The sequence below is a fragment of the Colias eurytheme genome, chromosome 29, assembly GCF_061535395.1.
Source record: "Colias eurytheme isolate Ceu_HAF_F1 chromosome 29, ilColEury1 Martin Lab GWU primary, whole genome shotgun sequence".
Taxonomy (NCBI): domain Eukaryota; kingdom Metazoa; phylum Arthropoda; class Insecta; order Lepidoptera; family Pieridae; genus Colias; species Colias eurytheme.
The window spans coordinates 4,795,603-4,813,711 of NC_143008.1; the positions used below are offsets into that span (position 1 = coordinate 4,795,603).

General features: G+C 37.3%; 1 protein-coding gene across 1 annotated transcript in view; it reads right to left on the bottom strand.

Annotated features, from left to right (window-relative positions):
* mahj (LisH and WD40 domain-containing protein mahjong) overlaps positions 1 to 18,109 on the bottom strand; it is a 43,628-nt gene that overhangs the window by 12,342 nt on the left and 13,177 nt on the right. Inside the window, exons 9-23 of the mRNA XM_090117964.1 lie at positions 17,681 to 17,766; positions 16,731 to 16,898; positions 15,660 to 15,793; positions 12,331 to 12,442; positions 9,917 to 10,053; positions 9,012 to 9,096; positions 8,056 to 8,216; positions 7,258 to 7,388; positions 6,124 to 6,215; positions 4,371 to 4,493; positions 3,967 to 4,120; positions 2,804 to 2,949; positions 2,002 to 2,202; positions 1,086 to 1,198; positions 277 to 474 (exon numbers count right to left, since the gene is read on the bottom strand). Coding sequence (XP_089974090.1) covers positions 277 to 474; positions 1,086 to 1,198; positions 2,002 to 2,202; positions 2,804 to 2,949; positions 3,967 to 4,120; positions 4,371 to 4,493; positions 6,124 to 6,215; positions 7,258 to 7,388; positions 8,056 to 8,216; positions 9,012 to 9,096; positions 9,917 to 10,053; positions 12,331 to 12,442; positions 15,660 to 15,793; positions 16,731 to 16,898; positions 17,681 to 17,766 — 2,041 coding nt within the window. The remainder of the gene's footprint in view (positions 1 to 276; positions 475 to 1,085; positions 1,199 to 2,001; positions 2,203 to 2,803; positions 2,950 to 3,966; positions 4,121 to 4,370; positions 4,494 to 6,123; positions 6,216 to 7,257; positions 7,389 to 8,055; positions 8,217 to 9,011; positions 9,097 to 9,916; positions 10,054 to 12,330; positions 12,443 to 15,659; positions 15,794 to 16,730; positions 16,899 to 17,680; positions 17,767 to 18,109) is intronic.

An 18,109-nucleotide genomic window follows, 5' to 3' on the forward strand; every position in this document is an offset into this window, starting at 1 on the left:
TTATTAAAAAAAAAGACGGGTTTCACTCCGGGAGTGCCGGCAGAAGTGAAAACTTGATTATTAACGTTGAGCATGTTTTGGAATGGTATCCGTCTTACGCTTTTTCGATCAGGTCACGTGTCCTGACGCGGGTTTAAGATTTTATACCCATTACAGAAAAAGTGCTCAAGGCCCTTAAAATTTTTTCACTTCAATTACTTTATATAGTACAATTCATAGATCAAGTAAAATAAGTTTAATGTCTGTCTGTCGGTCTGGCTGTGTGTATCTACTCACTCGAACAAGTTGAACTGTGGGCAAGTGACCACCGGGTTCTTGCAGAGCGCGTGCTGGTTGTAGAGGTACTCCGTGATGATGGAGTGGAGTGTGACCCTCGGGGGTGACGGTGGACGGTCAGCTCCCGCGCTGAACTGCTTCTGTAGGGACCGCTTTTCCGCTGTGGGGGTTGGCGGGTGGGGGGTCGTCTGGACCTTTCTGGGGGAGGTTTTGTCGTGTTAATTTACATATTGCACGTTTTAATAATACATTAGTTATAATCTAAAATTTTCCGCCTCCTTGGTACAGTGATTGACGCGCGAGCGTAGTACCGATGGGTCCCGGGTTCGATTCCCGGTGGAGACGAAGAAAAAAAAATGTCTTGGTCTCGTAGGACACAGAAGGCTGATCACCTACTTGTCCCTAAAGAAAATCGATCAGTGAAACAGATGTATAATGCATTTGCCCCGGCGCAGTTTCATTAGTCGTTAACTCGTTCGGTATACAGCATACGGGGAGTCCCCGCAGGCGAGATAACAACCAATGAAAACAAGTTCCCCGCATGCTTAATACCGACCGTGATATCGACCAATGAAATTCATCGGTCAATATACAGCTTGGAAAATGGAGGTTCTCCCTACACCCCGCATGCGGGCCCTATCGACTAATGAAAACGGTTCCCCGAATGCTGGCCCTGTGGCACGCGTTCCAGAAATCTCTCGCACCCCGCATGCGGGCCCTATCGACTAATGAAACTGCGCCATTACCCTACTAGGGGACATGGGACTTCACTTATAACCTAAAAATTTCCGGTGTTTGATTTTACGTACCTTAATTTAATAACAGGCGGTAGCGGACTATTCTCCTCGTGTGTAGAATGGTTCAAGTCCATACTATCTCTCAGTAGACTTGCGCTACTCGTACGGGACACGGACAGACGGGGCTGTAATATGTTTATATGTATATAAGTTACTATACCTTTTGAATATTTAAAATAAATTATTTATTTTTAAGTGTTATCAGTTGATACATGTATTTCATATATTTTGTTAATGTGGAATACATTAACAAAATAGAGAATTTACTTACTATACACATTAAATAATTAAAAACTTTTCTCCTCTTTTATTTTATCGATTTACGGCGACGGTAGAGACGGTGTCTGCTTGCACACAATATACAGATACAACCAGTAGGGAAACTTCATACAACATTTTTGAAATGGCTCACATACACAAGAAAGCGTGTTTACGAGAATCGTAAGGGTATTATGACAATAATTGACAGATATAAGAATACCCTTAGACACGCTTGCTTGTGTGCGTGAGCCATTTCGAACGTTTTGTATGAAGTTTCCCTACTGTATGTATGTATATTGTGGCTTGCATGTGTATCATGTGTCGAATGTAGGCATCTGTCAGAACGTTCTTAGGGCGTCTGTGTTGGATGTTGGTAGGTATGCGTATGTACGCATATCACTAATACTCTTAACGATCTGACGGGTGTGGTACGTGCGTGTGTGTGTGGTGTCTATGCACTTCGTTAGTGTGTGTGGCCAATGCCTATCCGCTATAGTATACGGACATGCATGTACATGTGTGTGAATGCTTATCTCTTTGTACGTGTTTGTGTATTTGTGCATATGTGTGTCGGTGTGTCTTTCTCGTTGGTATCGTCGGTCGGTGGTGGGGCACGTGCAATGTGTGTGTATAATTATTGTCTGTCTGTCTGTGTGTATATACTCACTCTGGCGGGTGTAGCGGGCGCGTACACGGGCGGGGGGTGCGGGTGTGTGGGGGCGGGCGGGGGGCCGGGGGGAGGTAAGGCTGCTTCCCTTTGTAACGTTGCAGCACTTTCGTGTAAGCCCCGAGCCGCAAGATGGCGCGCTACTAATTGGAGTAATTGCCGCTCGTTGTAGTTGATGCGCGTTTGCGCTACCACGTTCGCCTGTTAGGTAAAAGATAGATAGATAAAAGATTGGATGATTCGTTTACGTACTGTCAACAAATTTACATACAAAACGGAAAACAATAGTTAAAATTGACCCAAAATGAAACTGCCTGCATATCTATTAAGCAGAGTTTTCTTATAAAAAATACAATACACCTTAAAAATTACTGCAACATAAATTAGGCGTTAATTTCAATGAATTTTTTTCTCATTTGTTCATTGCCAAATGTAAATTGTTTTCATTCACTAATTTACTAACTAAAATGTCCAGGTTTTCGTTAAGTCGTTCACTCAACCACTGTACATTTAGAAAGAAAGAAAATACGTTTAATCACAAATACTTAACTACAATTTTTCATTTATACCTAATACACTTTAGAGAAAAATACACATTAATAAATTTAAACCTTAAAATACAATAAATATATTCAAATATTAGTCGGTATTCGTGATTAGGTGGACTACTCAGCATTTGTGTCTCCGTATTAGAGGAGAGGCGCCGCATTTCTTGATTTTTTTCATTCATTCAATTTTCATTCGTTCATAAATTCTCTCCATACACATTTTATTCTTTCAATTCATTCATTCACTCACTCACCCGGTGTATATTAGCGAGCGACGTCTCGAACTCTGCTCCCTTGTGCTTGCTCTTGCCGGAGACACGCTCGAGCAACTCAAGCGCGTACTTTTGGAACATCACGTGCTCTTGACGCTTCTCTTGTAAAATAGGATCGCGCATTAACACTGAAAATGTATTTAATAAATAATAAATAAATATTTCAGGACAATTTTCACACACGGCACGATCTGATCCCATACTAAGCTTTCGCTTGTGTTATTGGAAACTAGATGGCTGATAAACATACATATATAATTTTAAATAAATACTTATATAGATAAATAACACCCAGAAATAGAGCAAACATCTATGTTCATCACACAAATATTTTCCCTGTGTGGGAATCGAACCCACGACCGCTGGCTTGGAATGCAGGGCCACTACCAACCAAGACAACCGGTCAGTCGATTGTCAGTCGTTGATGGTCAGTTGATTTAGAGTGATTATTATTAAAGAAAAAGAAACTTTTTTATTTCTATGAATGAAATTACACGTAAATAAATAAATTTCATTTATACTTAATTTTCGGAGTCAACTATTTAGTTAAATAATTACTGGCAGATGACAACATATTAAAAAAAAATTAGCTATTTTCCGATATTAAAGAAAACTTGTATCTTCGAGGTAGTATAAAGCGGTATACTTCAAGTCAAACATTTATTTATTCAATTAGACTTCTAGACGCACTTTTGAATCGTCATTACATATTATTTTTAACATTTACCACCGATACGGAAAGAAAGAAGAAAGAAAGATCATTTATTTGACTCCATAATAATAACAAACAATACAGCAGAAATAACAGAAATAATAATACAACAGAAAGCAGTATCTACGAAGAAGAACCGGCAAGAAACTCCATAGTTGCTCTTTTAAGGGCCGATTTTTCAATGCTTGGATAAAACTTATTCGTCGAATAATGTATAAAACTACCATTTTAAAAACGTATTCTAATTGCCCGTATTTGACAGTTTACGTGACATTTTAATATTATCGTGTAATACTTTATTGGACGGATAAGTTTTATCCAAGCATTGAAAAATCGGCCCTAAATCATGTCTTAGGTGCCGAGTGACAGTACCTCTGTCACCACCATAATTATATCCAAGCTATTAGAATATTAGAACTTATTCAATACTCACCCTGTATCTGCGAAGTTGTGAACAGCGGAAGCTTGGATATGATCTGCCGAACGGTCGGACATCGAGCTAAACCGGCAAGCGCTCTACAAGCGAGCCCTCGTATACGGTCCGCGTCCGTTATCGGCGATTTGACCATCATTAGCGATAGTAACACCTGCAAATTGCGTAGTTTTCGTAAAAACATCAATAAAAAGAGCATGTTTGTAGAGCACACGTGTCAGAAGTGAAACTTCTTTAGCATGATTCAAAGATACCAAATCTGTCACCTATCGTCGAAGTAACAAAAGAGGTTTCACTTCTGAATTCTGATACGTGTGCTCGGCACACATGTTCTTTTTTATGCATCGCTACTTATAAAAATTTCAAAAAACATATACAATAAAAATTAAATACATTATCCTTACCATTATGCCATTGTTAGTTCGTACGCTCTCCCAAACTTTTTGTATCACGTCCTCGTACGATTTGACCGCCGCTTTCTTCTTCGTAGACCCGGTTAGCGAAAACCGAGCTGTTGAAACACCAGACTGAAAGAGATAATATATTAATATTTAATATAAATTTATAAAGAATAGAAAAAATTCGATCACTCAGCGGGACTCGAACCCGCATCCTTTCACACCAATCCGGGGCGGATACCTGACCAACTCAGCCACTCGTGACCCGCCAGAGCGATCGAATTTATTCTATTCTTTCAGTTTTATGTGTCTAGTGTGAAAGAGATAAGTTATGGTTAAGTTAGAAGTAGACATCGGATTATTTTTTTGCATTTGCATATTTGCATATGCAAATGCATAAAACTCTCTAATTACGGCGTTAGTGCATATTTTAGCCTTTTTCCCCAATCGTGCATATTTCGTTAAGTAGCGGGAGTTTTGATTGGTCGAATAACCCTTATTAGCCAATCAGAACGCTCAGCGAGTAAACAAACCCATTTTGGCATGGTAGAATGGCCAAAAATTTCAAAATGGGCTCCATTTTAAGTAAATTTTGAGCCATTCAGAATAGGGCTAGATTATACTTTTGGGAATAAAAACTTAAAACACGGGTTGAATTCCAAAACAGGGCTAGATTTAGCCCGGAAAGGTCTAAGGTGGCAACACTGGGCTGTACAGTCACTGTTTCTGTACAGTCTTTGATTGAAATATATAGAAATAATAAAGGTTTTTTGATTTTGTATTGTGCATATTTTAGGCATATCAGTCGTTTTTAGTGCATATTTCGGCCATTTTTTGTGCATATTTGCATGCATATTTTGGCATTTTGTTAGTGCATATAATCCGATGTCTAGTTATAAGGTTGAAACTTGAATTTTATTTAAAGAGCCCTCCTCAGTATAAAGTTGAGGCAAGTTGAAGCTTGTTAACTTAAACATTTATACCGGAATGCATAACTTAGGGCTAAATTACCTCGTGATTTGATTGCTTGAATTATATTTCAAAAGTAGGCAACTTGAATCCTATCCTACTAATCCTACTAGTTTGTGAGGATGTGTGTGTGTTTGTTACTCTTTCACGCAAATACTACTGAACCGATTACAATGAAATTTGGCACACATATAGAGGGTAACTTGGATTAACACATAGGATAGGTTTTATCCCGGAAATCCCAAGGGAACGGGAACTATTTTTCTTTGAAATCGCGGGCGGAGCCGCGGGCGGAAACCTAGTAAAAAACTAGACGCACAATCCCCTATTAAAAGATCGTCAAAATGTCCGAGCGGTGTTGTATAAAAAATTCATCCAAATTTCAAATTAACACCTTATTTCGTTCCAATAATGTTCACAGTCTATTGCATGCGCGCATTAGCAAAAAAAATCCAACGCAAAACTCTGCCTTTGAATATATTAGGCAGAGTTTTGCTTCGGACAATAATTTTATTTTGACGTGAAACTTCTTTATCGGGGTTGGTAAAAAAAGTAGTGTAACATTTTTTCGTTACGCGTGACATTTTTCCGTTACGCGCCATCTTTTTCTTATTCCTACCACACGTGATTCGACGTATTTCTGTAAAGTTGCATATAGTAAATTATTTTTATAAAAATAAGGTCATAAAGAAGTTTCATTTCTTACGTGTGTACACTAGTACACGCACACATTTTTTTTCTTTATAAACATGATATTTTGTCTCGTTGTTTATTGTAATCATCAACTCACCCGGTGTAAAGGTGCGCACACACAGTTGACAAGCACGTTTAATGCCGCCTTTTGTACTTCTGGTTCCACCACTATATCACCGTCCGCTGCACCTGTAATAATTTGTGTAACAAAATCTTGAATTTATAATTACTACTATTACAAAGGCTTTTTTTGTTTATTACGATTTCACAACATTTGCTATTTTTTTACTGGATAAACATGTGCGGATCCGGCGTAAATAGCTAGTATTTACCGTATTTTTATATCTCTAAAAGTCTAAAACTGACAAAAGTTAGTTATGGTTGAAGAAGAACAATATTGTCACTTTATTGTATTTCGGTGTTGCGATATTTTGTTTTGTTGTGGTGGTGTGTGGCGTGGCGTGTGTGTTAGTGCAAGTGTTAGCTAGTTTTAGTTGAAGTGACAATATAGATATAGTCACTTTATTGCATGTCGACGTTGCGATATTTTGTGTGGTGTGGCGTGGCATGTCGTCACGAGGGGTGTTGTGGCGTGGCATGTGTGGCTAACACACAATATTTTAGTGTAGTAACTTTTTAAAATACATACACTTCACGTCGGGGTCACCAATTTGTGGGGTGCGTGATAATGGATGTTAACAGTAGGTACAGTACCTTTTATTGATACACAAATAATCACACACTCACAGTTTATTTATCGTTTATTACTCCACATAGAAGGAGAGAGGATTCCATATAATATTTAACAGACACAAGAAACATTTTTAACATTAAAATATACGAAATAAAAAACACTGACAACATGCGCATTCAATAACTAAGATCGTACTGATTTAATTTTAAATTATAAAGAAACTTAATGAAGAAGTATATCGATGTACCCGCTCGATTCGTGATATTTTTGTCGCGGCACGCATACTACGCAAATACCGCGACTATGTCATGGAATAATAAATATTATAATTATTTTGTATGAGTGTAATGCATGTCTGTATTTTTTGTGTTTTTGTGTGATGAATGTTTGTGTTATAATTAAATACTAATATAAATATGAAATAAAATATTTAAATATTTGTTATGTGTAATACATACGCATGATAAAATACATACACTAAAATATTGTGTGTTAGCCATAGTGTGTAAGTGTCGGTGCAAGTGCGTGTGCGCTCACCGAGCACGATGTGCACGCCGGTGGTGAGCTCGGTGTCGCGCATGTCGAGCCGCTCGGTGAGCAGCAGCTGCACGCGCGGCGCCACGCAGCAGATAGCCACCACGTCCAGCGCTGAGCGGACTGTCTCCGCTCTGTGTGTGAGGAAAAAACGTGATTTTATGAAAAACAATTTAAAAGTCGCATAATCTTTAACTTTTTTTGTCAAAAAAGACACAAAATAACAAGAGGATGGCATCCCCACTCGAGGATGGCAATCCCCACTCGAAAATGGCCCTACTACACTTCAGAGAGGCCAATCCTCACTCGAGAATGTCATGCCCACTGAAATCTAAATGTATATCTTTTGTAATCTTCTAAATTGTATATCTTTAAAATTGTAAATGTATATCTTTATGTGATTCTGACAATAAATGTGTTTTATTTATTTATTAATTTATTTAAATCCCCGCTCAAGGATGGCATCCCCAAACTCACCGGCCGTTAAAGTTCCAGTCATACGCGTAGCCCACAACCTGCAGCAGCAGCGTGACGCCACCGAGCGCGAGCAGCTCGTCTGCGGTGTCTCACCCCCCTACACCCCCCTTGATGCCCATCCTCACAAGAGGATGGCCATCCCCGCTTAAAGATGGCCCCAATACACCTCCAACATGTCAATCCTTACAAGAGGATGGCATCCCCTCTCAAGGATGGCCATCCCCGCTCGTAGATAGCCCCACTGTACCTCCAAGACGTCAATCCTCATAAGAAGATGGCATCCCCACTGTAATCCCCGCTCGAGGATGGCATCCCCAAACTCACCGGCCGTTAAAGTTCCAGTCATACGCGTAGCCCACAACCTGTAGCAGCAGTGTAACTCCGCCGAGCGCGAGCAGCTCGTCGGCGGGCGGCCAGCGAGCGCAAGCCGCGTGCTGCACGAGCTCTATCTGCTCTTGGATCTCTTCGGGGGACGATTTCGACGCCTAGTTTGTAGAAAAAAAGTTGTAAAAAAGTTGTTAAATCAATCAATCAATCAATCATCAGCCTTTCGATGTCCACTGCTGGACGTAGGCCTCTCCTAATGCACGCCAAAAAAAGTTGTTAAATCTCGAAAAATAATAATAATCGATAAGTCTTTAAAATCGATAAGTTGTAAAATTAAATTGTAATATTGACATGACTTTAAAAGAGCAACTATGGAGTTTCTTGCCGGTTCTTCTCCGTAGATACTGCTTTCCGAATCGGTGGTAAATTTTAAAAATATATAATGACGATTCAAAAGTGCTTTTATAAGAAGTCTAATTGAATAAATAAATGTTTGAGTTTGATATCATAGATGGGTAATGGTAAGATATCGATTTCAATGTCAAAAACAATGTCAATGTTGAAAACAAGACCGTAACGGATTATATCTATCTACAAAATAAGGGCGGCAATACACGGACCGCGACATGAACTATGGACATTCATTCACCGCCGTACACATGACTGCTCGAGCAGTCGCGACCGCTTCAAGCCGTCAACTGCGCGGTTTGTAGCGACAGCTCGAGCAGTCAACGACCGACCGCTCGAGCAGTCCGTGTACGTCACTCAGCCGTTGACTGCTCGAGCAGTCCGTGTACGGCAGTGACTATAGTTCACCGCGCGGTCGCGGCTTCAAGCCGTCGGTCTCAACTGCTTGAAGCAGTCCGTGTACGGCCGCCCTTTGACTTTTTGTGCAAGATTGTATATGTTGTTGAAAACAATAATGTATGTGCATTAACATGTATCTGACTGACCTTATAAGGCGGCGGTTCGGGCACAGTGTCGCCTTGCTGTCTCGCAACTTGTGCCGCTCGTATTCGTAAGTGCGCTTCGAAGTACCTGCAAAATACGAACATATTATATTTATTTTTGGCGATATAATTTTTGACACTATTAATTTTTTGTGTTTTTCTACTTTTCATGTACCCAAAAGACGAATGGCAGTCGTCGTTACATAAAGATTTTAGTAAAAAAAATATAGCCCAAAAATAGCCTACCAAAAACTGCTCAAAGCGACCCAAGAAGTTTTTAATCCCAAAAAAAAATCAGTACAAAAGATTTTCCCAGACAAAATCTATTGAATACAGCTTAAAAAGTTTCCTATACCAAAAAAAACAGCCCTATAACATTTTCCCCTACAAAAAACTGCTCAAACCAACAAAATAAGTGTTCGGTGCAATGACCACCGAACAGCCTAGTCAGCAAATACTAGGTATCGCGGGCGGCGTTTAACATAAATTCATGCAGTCCACAAAATAACATATTACCGTCGCGACGCGTACATAACATTAACATTAAACATATTATAACATAACATAAAAATCTAACAGAATAATTAATATATAATTTAACAATTATTAATAATAGCATTAACAGTAAAACATTAGCAAGTAAAGTATAACAGTGTTTTGTAACAAACAAGTAGAACAGTGATTTTAGTAATAAATTAATTAGTGTCAATTTTAGTTTAATTTTATAACAAATCCCTCCAACACTAGCCACGCAGCCCATCACTGGGTCTATCGCCCTACAATAAGTTTTTTTCTCCTAAAAACAATCCAGCCATAAGATTTTTCCCTTACGAAAACTTGCTGTACACGACCAGAAAAGTTTCCCATACACAAAAATGTATATCTTTTATATCTATTACTAAAATTACCTTCGTAAAGCGACACACACGTGCCTCACAATCTGTCTCGCTGCGCACGTCTCATCATCAGACACCCGGAGCTCCTCATCATCAGACCCGAGGATCGGTAGGGTGGATATCACGTTGTACAGTTTTCGGAGACCGTCCTGGAATGGAAATAAAAATATATATGTCGGAGATCCCCCCCTGATATTACCGAACGCAAGCACATGACTCACGGAGTGCACTTGGACATGGCCGTGGTAGCGGACGGGCATTCAAGTATTGGAGCTCGTGCCGAGCGGACGTGTCTGTTCGAGTCTATATCAGTCTATGTTATTTTGAGTTTAGATTCGCTATACAAAGTATTCATTTCAGTTCATTAGTGATTTCAGTTATTATTGTCAGTGTTAGATTCCGTTTATGTCTTTTGATGCTCGAAGTTACCCAAGATGCCCAATGATATAACCAGCCCACATAGTCTTAAAATCCAGCCGCAGCCGACATATATTTATTGAGATAAAATCAAATCAATGTTCCAGTGGCAACAATTAAGTGTTTGTACTTTTTATTGTATAGTATTTTAATAAAAAAAAACACATCAAATTCGCTAGAAGACACAATTTTTTTTATTAAAATCCAACCGTTCAGGAGTACAGTGACAAATACACACACAAAAAAAAATTAAGAATTTAGTTTTTTCTTTCCATATTTTATACTAGCTGCCCGTACAATACATATTTTTGGCAAAAATTTAAGAAAAGAAAATAATATCGTCAACCGAGGCAAGTGTGACAGTGGGGCTAGTGTAACAAATTCAAATTACGCGCCCTAAACACGTTTATTTGTTTTAACGCCATCTAACGTACGTTAGAAGAACTTATTCATCATTAATTTTTGTATCGACACACAGCAAATACTCAACTGTTTTACCGACATACGCCATTTTGAAAAACAAAGCGAATTATGATTGAAGTCCGTGATATCTGGGACGTCGCGTTTAGTGATTTTTGGTGTTTTGGAGTGTTGTTTTAAGGAGTTAAAGGTAAGCGACAAAGTATTACGATTTGTATTAAGTTTTATATGTTTCTGTGCCCAAATTTCTGATATTCTTTGACATATGTGCAATGTCACACTTACCTCACCCGCTAACCTAACATGGGAAAGTGTGACACAGTCACACTTACCCCAGCCCTTTTGTATGAGGATACCATGATAGTGATGGGACAGCATATATTTATACAACGATTTTTTTAAAAGTAAAATTGAAGCATTTTTTTTTGTTTTAGATGGTACGATACTATAAAAGAAAAGCTACTGATAAATACTCTCAAGAAACTCTACGCGAAGCAGTCAAAGCAGTACGGGAGCAGCATATGACCCGCATGAAAGCATCCAGAGTTTACAATGTTCCTAGAGCAACTATAATTTCACACGTAAATGGTGTTCGTGGTGTAAAATCGAAATCTCATGGGAGACCAACAGTTTTTTCAAAGGATTTTGAGAAGAAAATGGCTTCAATTGTAATAGTTACTTTTTTTAATTAAATATAATATTTAACTAATAAGTACATATTTACGTTTTATTATGCTTAAACCTTCCCGGGGGAAGTGTAACATACTGTCACATCACTAGTCCTCGAAAAATCTGTCACACTTACCCCTTCTAGAATATAAATCTGTTGCAAGCAAGAATAGACTATCGTGTTATTGAATTAGATTATAAATTAAGTTGACATATTTAATATCTCATTATTTCAGTAAGAGACCAGCAACAATAACCAGAGGAACAAATAAAAATGCTATCTGTTACACTTGCCCCATTCCTGGGGTAAGTGTGTCAATCTCCAACCTTCCTTTCTTTTTGCTTACGTATGTCACACAAAACTTCTAGGAACATTACAAATCATTGTTAAAATATTGAACAAATGAATAATTAATGTATTAAAATTAAAATATCGGCATAGGACTATTACGGTAACGAAATATTAAAAAAAATAATTTGTACCATTTAAATTTATGTCACACTTGCCTCGGCTGACTTAATTTTTACTTATTGAAAAACCTTGCAATTTCTTAAGATCTTCTTTCATAAGATCCTGACAAGAACGAATACCTCAAAAAAATCGATCAAAATATTTATCGACACCGGTTAATTTGTTGGGTTGGTGCCATGACCAAGGCAAATAGGGATTTATCTTCTATACTATAATAATATTATAAAGCTGAAGAGTTAGTTTGTTTGTTTGATCGCGCTAATCTCGGGAACTACTGATCCGATTTGCAAAATTCTCTCGGTGTTAGATAGCACATTTATCGAGAAAGGCTATATATCATCACGCTAAGATCAACAGGAGCGAAGCAATGCGGGTGAAACCGCGGGGAACAGCTAGTTTTATATATAAGAGATATAAAAACTTCCCATAAAAAATAAACATAACGTACCTGATTGTCAAACTCCTCTAAAATAACTCTAAATTGGAACGACAGGCCAAAGAACATGGTCGCGTGACATCGGCCAGAGTCGTGAGAGCACTCTAGTAGCCATAGTGCGTATCTGAAATTATAGTAGAACCATTTTAATAGGCAACATTGGACAGTTCAACAAAATTCAACAACGTAACCTAGTAACGACGACATAGAATAACATGATATTTCGTTTTGTTAGAAATGCACATTTGCTCAACTTTTTTCAATTACGACTACATATTTATAATAATAATGACCGAAGTAATTTTAAGATTTCATTTTACTGATAAACCATTCTAAACATAATAATTATTCAGAATTGAAGAACTGACGTCGCTACAATTTTGTGTCTATAAACCTTTGATCTTTTTTAATACCAGAGACGTTACTCTAAAAATCGAAATCTGACATCTAGAATCAAATGCATTGATTAGTTGTGAATAAAAATCATCATAAATTCGATTGACAAATGTTTCAAATCCGTATCGATTAATTCACTTTAATCGATGATTTTAAGCAGGTTACCTCTCTTCGAAGATAAAATTGATAGACGTCAAATGTTGCCTATTAAATTGGCTCGACAATAGATATCACCATTATTATCATCGTCCATCGTCTTCATCGTCGTAAAATATCTATATAAATAAGTTTGACCACTATTCCGCCTGATGTTAAGTGTGATATATCTATCTATGTATACAGGGTGTCCCACTATTGGTATACTAAGCGCCAAGGGACTTGTAGTTTTGCATACATTGATCACGTAAAAAATACTTAAACAACAAAATTACGTCAAAAATTTTCAGCCAGCAAATACCGCTTCGCCAATGTGAGCATTTTGTCTATGAAAACATAATCTTAAAGGATAGCTCACGTGCTGGAGGCAAAGTTGGGCGGGTTGCTTGTTATGGGTGTACACAAAGAGTTTTAAGAATTCATCTATTTGAAAAAAAATGCGTCAGGAAGTATTTTTTACGAACTCAGCATATGCTAAACTATAACCTCCTTTGAGCTTAGTATACCAACAGTGGGACACCCTGTATCTTAGATCATTAAGTAATGGATGGAGCACGCTGGCAAATGTTCTAACTAAACTTTCTGCCGGTTTTGGTGCGGGGAGGGTAACTCACACTTTGAAACACAATCACACATTCACAAAAATAATTTGTGTCTTTACAAACTCAAACTATTACAAAATGGACAGACTAGCATGTTTTTGCACACATACATCGATTACACAGAAAAATCTCTATACATATACGTAATAATACAATCGCTCTAAAGGGATGTAACCATATCGATATTACAAAAATAATAATTTTGTTGAAATTAGAAATAACATTAATATTATATTCATAAAAAATACTACACAGGTCATTTGTAACGTTTTCATCATTATTATATGCATACGAAAAAACAATAAAACGCCATTTTATTTGTATTTGAATATGTATTTATTCAACACATCACATATTATATTCAATAAAATAAATATCGGCCCAGAAATTTTTATTATTTCTGTACCGAGGTGTCCATTCTGATTTTCTCCCACAGCATTCAATCCACCTTAGCCTTAAAGCAGGATTTTTTGTAAATCTGAAATATACGCAATATTCGTACATACATATAAATAAAGTAGCTGCTCCGCGCGGTTTCACCCCCGTGGCTCCACTCCTGTTGGTCGTAGCGTGATGATATATACCTTCCTCGATAAATGGGCTATCTAACACCGAAAGAATTTTTCAAATCGGACCAGTAGTTCCCGAGAATAGCGCGTTCAAACAAACAAACAGACTCTTCAACTTTATAATATTAGTATAGATTACATAATAGAAAGGTTACAAGATTAACATTACAAAAAAAACGGCTAAATGCGAGTCGGACTCGCGCACGCAGGGTTCAGTACCATTAAAATATTCTGCCAGTTAAAAGTAACCGAGCGTAAATTTCAATAAATATATACAAGACTTACAAAATAAACATTATACTCCTTTTTATGCAGTTGTGTAAAATTTTAATATAATAAAGATTAATAATTCTCATCTCATTTCAAATTATACTTAGAAAAATATTTTTTTATCGACGTTCAAGTTAAAAGCAGTCCGTCACTAAGAAAGTCGTAAAAAATAACGACCTTTTAAGCGACGAGTTTTTAAATTCAACTCTATCACTAAGTTCATAAAGATTAAATTTGAATTTCTCTTCAAGATAGTCTCGCTACATCACTTTATAGTCTCGTGGGGAGTGCGGTTCAATATCGCGTTCTAAATTCAACTTTATCGCTTAGTTCATAAAGAATTTGTATATTTTCTCTTCAAGATAGTCTCGCTACATCACTTTATAGTCTCGTGGGGAGTGCGGTTCAATATCGCGTTCTAAATTCAACTTTATCGCTTAGTTCATAAAGATTAAATTTGTATATTTTCTTTCCATGATAGTCTCGTGAGGCCGCATCAATGATCGAGTACACACATGACTCGATTATTTGTCTTGATCATATCGCTAAACGATACATCGACGATTATTAGAAATTGCATTTAATTAGAAATGTACGTTAAAAAAATAAAAAAATATACACAAATGAAAGGTTATTCCATCTTTTTTAATATTCGACATGTTTGAATTGCTTCTGCAAGACTTGACAGTGCAAAACGGCATTTTTAGCGGAGCACTCGCAGACGTCCTTTCGATGTTTTACGAATACGCAGAGTGTTCGTAATCGATTACGCAAGTAGTTTTTATGAAAGCATAAGATTTTTCGATTCGAATAATCTTATACCTCGGCAAAAGGGGAAACGCCTGCGTGTGTTATCCATTACTTAATGATCTAAGCCCTGTATATAAATGTGATTTTTATATGTAATATGTGAAGGAGCACGCCTATTAAAAAAAACACGCACACAAACAAACTAATGAAATTATTACTCCCTACTCCGTCACTGTAATCCTTGATAAGTGTAAAAAATTTTAATTAAATGTGTCAGTGTATGTATAATTCCTTTATAATGGATTTGGACCCACTTTAAAGATTGGTGACAAAGTAATAATTTTGATTTTGAGCGTGTTTTTGAAGTGAAAACTTCTTTAGCGGCGTTGAGCACTTTTTCTGTAATGGGTATAAAATCTTAAACTCGCGTCAGGACACGTGACCTGATCAAAAAAGCGTAAGACGGATACCATTCCAAAATATCCAACATGCTCAACGTTAATAATCAAGTTTTCACTTCTGCCGGCACTCCCGGAGTGCAACCCGTCTTTTTTTCCTATCTTTTTTTCAATCTTTTGTCTATCTTTCCTACACTTACCGCACTAAATCAGCCAATGTCCTCCTTGGCAACAGACACACTCTTTCCATAGCATCTTCACAATATGCCAGATAGTAGAGACATATAGAAACTCCTGTAGCGGCCACCGATGGTCTTGGTACTTCGAGGAATTTCTGTAAAAGATAAATTATTACTAGATAAATTATGTGGTAGATAAATTATTTAATTAAATGCTATATGGTTACTTAATCAACCACCGCCTCCTCGGTACAGTGGTTGACGCGTGGGCGTAGCACCGAGGGGTCCTGGGTTCGATTCCCGGTGGAGACGAAGAAATAAAAAAATGTCTCTGTCTGGCAGGACACAGAAGGCTGATCACCTACTTGTCCCTAAAGAAAATCGATCAGTGAAACATATGTATAATGCATCTGCCCCTTACCCCACTTGGGGACATGGGACTTCACTTGGTTACTTAATCTATACTAATATTATAAAGCTGAAGAGTTTGTTTGAGCGAGCGAAATCTCAGGAACTACTCATCCGATTTGAAAAATTCTTTCGGTGTTAGATAACCCATTTATCGAGGAAGGCTAGAGGCTATATATCATCACGCTAAGACCAACAGGAGAGAACTGCGGGTAAAACCGCGGGGCACAGCTAGTACTATATAAACACAAAAACAATCATTATTATTATTTAAAACTAGCGGTCCGCCCCTGCTTCGCCCGTGGTACATATTTACGTTTTCTCTTTATAAGAATCATCCTTGTACTTCAAGGAATATAATAAAAAAATAATTATCGAAATCGGTTCAGCCGATGTTGATGCCGTGACAACGCGAAACGGGTTTCATTTTTACACGCTTTATATTAGCTTCACCTGTATGTTTGTAACCGACTTCTTTGGGCGCGATTTTGACCCACTTTAAACGGCCAGATTTCGTTCAAACTTTGTAGATTTATTTAGGACCGATGACAATACAATAATTTGATAAAATAAATAATAGTTAAAAAAAATAAAAAACACGCGTTTTATAGAAAACCGAACTAAAAGCGTGTTTTTAGTTTTTTTAAACTATTATTATTATAATAGATAAACACAAAACCATACCTGCAAACCGCCCATATTAATGAAATCTATCGAGAACTTCTTATGACACAGCAGAGCCGCTAAATACTTCAATGCTTCGAACGCCAATCGTGAATCTTTCGACTCCCTCACGTTTAGATAGCCTAAGATCAGTCCTAGAGCGTCTTTCTCGAACACGTGCGATAGAAACTGGAAAAAAATAAATAAAATACACACCTACTACATAGTATAAAACAAAGTCGCTTTCTCTGTCCCTATGTATGCTTAAATCTTTATAACTACGCAACGGATTTTGATGCGGTTTTTTTAATAGATAGAGTGATTCAAGAGGAAGGTTTTAGTATATAATTTATTATGTTTTAGACAAAGCGGACGAAGCCGCGGGCGGAAAGCTAGTATTAGATAGCAAGAAAAATAATGTAAAGAAACTAATTTTGAAGAATGAAATGATAATTATTTATTTTTTATTTTTAGTTCGATTCCCGGTCGAAACAAGTGAATTTTTCAAAATCTTTGAATGTAGTTCTATTTCTTTTTTAAAAATAAAGGAATGTGTGTTTCCTCTGAGCCAAATTTGCTATCTTCAGTATTTCAAGTACTTTCCCTCCAGGGACCATCGAAAATTTCCACACTGTATATGTTCACTTAGATCTATAAAACTACGCAACGGATATCGATGCGGTTTTTTTTGAATGGATATAGTGGTCAAGGAAGGTTTTATTAAATTTGTCAAATTCATATGAAGCGGACTATTGCCTCGCTCATTTAAAACTCTGCCCAATACAAGTGTAGGCAGAGTTTAGTTTCAGACAATTTTAAACGTGAATCTGAATTTAGTTGTTTATTATAATAAAATCCATTACTAGATATTCTTCACAAATATACTTATGATTTAACTTTAGGATATTTCTCGAAAATAAAGCTACTTATACAATAATATTCAGAGACTAAATTATTTGAATTCGACTCACCTCTTGATATTCTCCCATCGGTGTTAAATACCTTAATATAAGCATTTGTTTCGTTGCGTCTGTAGGTGGATGTATTTGTATGTTGCCTGAAAAAAAGGAGAAAAATACATAAAAAAATTTATAATAATTCAGCATATTGTCAAGAAAAACTAATTAAAAAAAAATTGGTTGTCTGTAAAGTCCGTTTACTGACGATAGTTGAACGTGACAACGTCCGATTGTGCTTCTTTGTCGCTCGATCCGCGCTCTCGCTTGCACTTCAAGCCTTACATGGAACGCCTCAGAGCGAGGTAACGCCGCATGAGTCATGTTTTTTCGTGCGTGCAGCCGGCTCTATCGAATTATAAGACGTTGTCACGTCAAAAAGACGTGTGGCACTCGGGGACTGCCGCGATAAAGCTATTGCATGCTATGCCTTCAAGCCACACC